General features: G+C 50.2%; 1 protein-coding gene across 1 annotated transcript in view; it reads left to right on the forward strand.

Annotated features, from left to right (window-relative positions):
- Positions 1 to 4,163, forward strand: part of IQCA1 (IQ motif containing with AAA domain 1) — a 98,407-nt gene that overhangs the window by 13,173 nt on the left and 81,071 nt on the right. The window contains exon 4 of the mRNA XM_012725163.1: positions 749 to 940. Coding sequence (XP_012580617.1) covers positions 749 to 940 — 192 coding nt within the window. The remainder of the gene's footprint in view (positions 1 to 748; positions 941 to 4,163) is intronic.

A 4,163-nucleotide genomic window follows, 5' to 3' on the forward strand; every position in this document is an offset into this window, starting at 1 on the left:
CAGCGCCCCGAGTGGCTCAGGACGCCGCAGGCCCGTGCACAGAGCAGGCCAGGGAGAGGAGCCGAGGGCAGGGGCGCGGCTGGACAGCGCGGTCCCGGCCACGGGCCTGCTCTGCCTCGGTCTCCTGACGCAAAGGGCCCTTGGAGGGCCCTCTCAGCCGGGTGAGGCTGTCGCGGGGTTCCCAGGGCACGGTGACAGGCACCGAGTCCACCCCGAGGCCTCCAGGCCTCTGCAGACTCGGTGGGCGCCCGGGGCCCGGTGTCCTTGATGGGTCTCGTGGTTGACGGCGCCTCCGCAGGCCCGCGGGGTCTCCGAGGACAGCCTGGCCCCCGCACCCTGTCGGGCACCCCGGCCGCAGCAGAGGTGAGGCCCGGCCAGGGCCGGCTGGGGTCCCGCACACGATGGCCTCCTGCGGGGCCCTCAGCCTCGCTGCCTGTCGCTCGCCCTGGGATCTATTTTAAAATCAGCTTTTTTACCCCTGAGCATTTTACATCTTCCGTTTTGTGCTGGCTAAGAGACGTTGATAGCAACGTCGGGCTGCTGTGACCCCATCTCCTCGGCAATCCCGTCTAACTTGCCGCCACCCTAAGCAGAGGGGGCCCCCGGGACCCGTAAAAACAAGAATCGCCTCAGCAGACAGGCACAGAACTTGAGGCAAAGGCCTTGCGGCGTTGGCGGGAGCTGCGAGGCCTCTGGCCCGTCGGCACAGTGGGTGTGTTGACACCGACCCACGGCCCCTGTTTTGCAGAAATACTCCCTGAAGCCCATGTCCCTGGAGGATGCCGTGAAGCTGATCCAGGTCGCCGAGCGCGCCCGGCAAGGCCGGCTCAGGGCCCTGTTCATGAAGCAGATCTTCCTGCGGGAGTTCCGCGCCAAGCAGGCCCGGCTGCTCGGCGACAAGATGGCCGACACGGGGGCCGCGGCGCTGCGCATTCAGAAGGTGCAGAGCGGGGGGCTCGGAGTGGGGGCGAGGGCCTCCGCACCCCAGGACCTAGGTGGGGGCCCCCGCCACTCAGATGCCTAAAATTCCGCCTCTAGTGGAACTATATTGAATTCCGGAAAGATCATCTTACCCTTGGAAAACTGACACAAACTCGGGCCTGCTTTTAATATCTTAGGACACATCTGAGCCGCTAGTAAAATGCGCTATCGATGTTGTTATGGTAAATTATTTTAAATGTTTAGTGTCGGATGGAAAATGCAGAGCATTTTATTCAAATATTTTTCCGAAAAACCACTGCTCGTTGTTGGGGAGAACACCACAGAGAGCCGCCAGGATGCAAATTCTTGATGGAGGCTTGGAATGTGGAAATTCCCGGAGTGGGGCGCACAGGCCTGTCCCAGCACAGCCTGCCTCAGCAGGGAGCAGTCAGCCCACCAGCGCTGCCGGCACCAGGCCTCTGGGGCCCGGCCTGGCCTGCGCTCTGGAATGTCCACGCCCTCCCTGCCCGCCAGCGGGCACCCTGACGAGCCCCCACCCCTGTCTGAATGGAGGCTAGCTGCTGACAGGGAAATGCAGGCGATGGCGGTGTGACTCAGATGAGACGCGGCTCCCAGAGTTGGTTTGGGACACGAGACAAGGGCTTTGCCGGATTTGTGCTGGGATGGGAGTGAGGGGAGAGCCGGGAGGGGGCAAGAGGCCTCTCTGGGCAAGTCTGGCCCCAGCCCTTCGCGGCGCCCTCTGGGCCCAGAGCCTGGGCTGTGCAGTCGGGCGCGGCTGCAGACGTGTCTTCGAGATCACGATTTCATTTCCTTTTGCTCTGTATTTGGAGGTGAGGTTGCTGGCGCATGGACGAATTCTACATTTAGATGCAAAATCCATCACTTCCATGGCGGCCACCCAGATTTACTTCCTGCCCAACACCGGGAGGGGCCCTGTGTCCACATCCTGCGGGCGCCTCTCGGCCGGGTCTTTTCCCTAATGGCCATTCTCGGGTCAGGAGAGTCCTCGCGTGGTGGGCTTGCCTTTGCCTGCCCGGGAGTGTGTCACCTTTTCACGTCCCCGTGGCCGACTTTATGTCTTGTATGGCTTCGTGTTTAATTGCTGTTGTGGTTACTGAGGTGTTAGTGTACTTTGCTTGCAGACCTTTCGTCAGCTGTTGGCCTTCCCCATTCTGCAGGCTGACTTTCCATTTGATTGTTTCTTTTCACCGGCAGAAGTGCTTTAGTTTGATGTCATACCACGAATTTCTTTTTCTTTTTTTGTTTGTTTGTTCCTTGGGTATAACACCCAGAACAATTTGAACAAGACCAATGTTAAGGATGATTTTCCCCATACTTTCTGCTAGGAGATTCATGGTTTCAGGCCTTACATTTATGCCTTTAATCTATTTTAAGTTCACTTTTGCGGCAGGCGTAAGACAGGCGTCCACGTCCATCATTTTGTATGTGAATATCCAAATTTCCCAGTATCGTTTATGGGTAATTCTGTCCTTTCCCCACTTAGTGTTTTAAGTTCCCTTCTAGAGTTGACAATATTTGCGTGCTTTATTTCTAGGTATCAGTTCCGTTCCTCTGCTCTCTGTGTTTGTGCCATGCTGCTTTGATACTGCAGCTTTGAAATGTAGTATGTCATCAGGACGTGTGGTGCCGTCAGCTTCCTCTTCTTTTTCATGCATGCTTTGGCTATTTGGTCTTTGTGATTTCATGCAAAAATTAGAATTACTGTTTTCTATTCTTGTGGTAAATGCCAATGAAATTTTCATAGTATCACATTAAGTCTATAGATGGCTGGCTTTGATTCAGACTGCATTAAATTCCACGATGGTTAGCTATTTTAGCAATATTAATTGTTCCAAGCTGTGAACACAAGTTGTCATTCCATTTATTTGTCTTCTTCATTTCCTTCCATCAGTGTCTCAGTTTTCAGTATTAAGATGTTTCACCTCTTTGGTTTAATTTAATCCTAAATATTTTGTTTTTTCTTCATGCTATTGGAAAATGGGATTGTTTTCTTTATTTCTCTTGTAGATGATTCATTATTAGAGTATAGCAATGCAACTGATTTTTATATGTTACTTTCATATGCTGAAAATTCATGATTGGGTTGTGGGGAATGTCATGATGTATTTTTTCTGTTTTTCAAAGAAAATATATGTCATGATTTTTCCAACAGCCCAGTATTATTTCTGATAGTTTTTGACATCTTTAGGATTTTCAGCATAAAAGATCATGTCATCTGCGAACAGAATGTTTTACTACCCTTTATGGTTTGGATGCTTTTTATTTCTTCCACTTGCCTCGTTGCTCTGAACACTCAATACTGCGTGGAGCGGTGCTGTGCTGGTAAGAGTGGTCACTCTTATCTTGCTCCTGATCTTAGTGGACAAGTTTCAACATTTCACTCTTGAGTATGTTAGTGGTGGGTTTGTCCTATGTGACCTATATTATGTTGAGGTATCTCCCTGACATAACTAGTTTGTTGAAGCTTCTATAATGAATCGGTGTGGAATTTTGTAGAGCATTTTTCCTGCATCTGTTGAGAGAATCATAATTTTTATTCTTTATTAGGGTATGTACCATATTCAGTTATTCACATATATTAAACCATCCTTGCACCCAAGGGATAAAGTCTACTTGATCATGACAGATGGTCCTTTTAGTGAATATGTTTTGCTGGGAATTTTTGCATTGTGTTCACCGAAAGGGAGGGTCAAGTGACTCCATGTATTTGGGAGAGTCACTGTGATGCTGTTATGTTCTGAATTTATCGTTGTTGAGAGGTTTTGATTACTGTTTTTGTCTCAGTCATTATTGGGCTGTTCTGATTTTTGTTTCTTCATAATTCAGTCTTGGTAAATTGTACATTTCTTGGAATTTATCCACTTCTTCGAGGCTTGGTAAATTGCTGCTCTATAATGATTCATCGTAGTCCCTTATAGCTTTCATAGTTCAAGTATCTGAAGGTCTGTATCTTTCTGACTTGGGAAGTTTTTAGTTACTTTTTTTGTTTATTTTTGGATCTACAACTGGGGTACAGGCCAGAGGTGCAGAGGTGGTGAGAGGCTTCACTGGGGAACAGAACAGGCCAGTGGACAAAGTCCACTGCTGAGGGGAGCAGCGGGCAGGTCAGGAGGGGTCTGCCGCGCCCTGGGGATCACCTCTGGGGCGGGGATCGAACTCATACTGAAGTAGCTTTAGCTTCTTGGTGCTGTGTATTAACC

Source organism: Condylura cristata, unplaced genomic scaffold (genome assembly GCF_000260355.1).
Source record: "Condylura cristata isolate star-nosed mole 26May11 unplaced genomic scaffold, ConCri1.0 scaffold00002, whole genome shotgun sequence".
NCBI classification, from domain to species: Eukaryota; Metazoa; Chordata; class Mammalia; order Eulipotyphla; family Talpidae; genus Condylura; species Condylura cristata.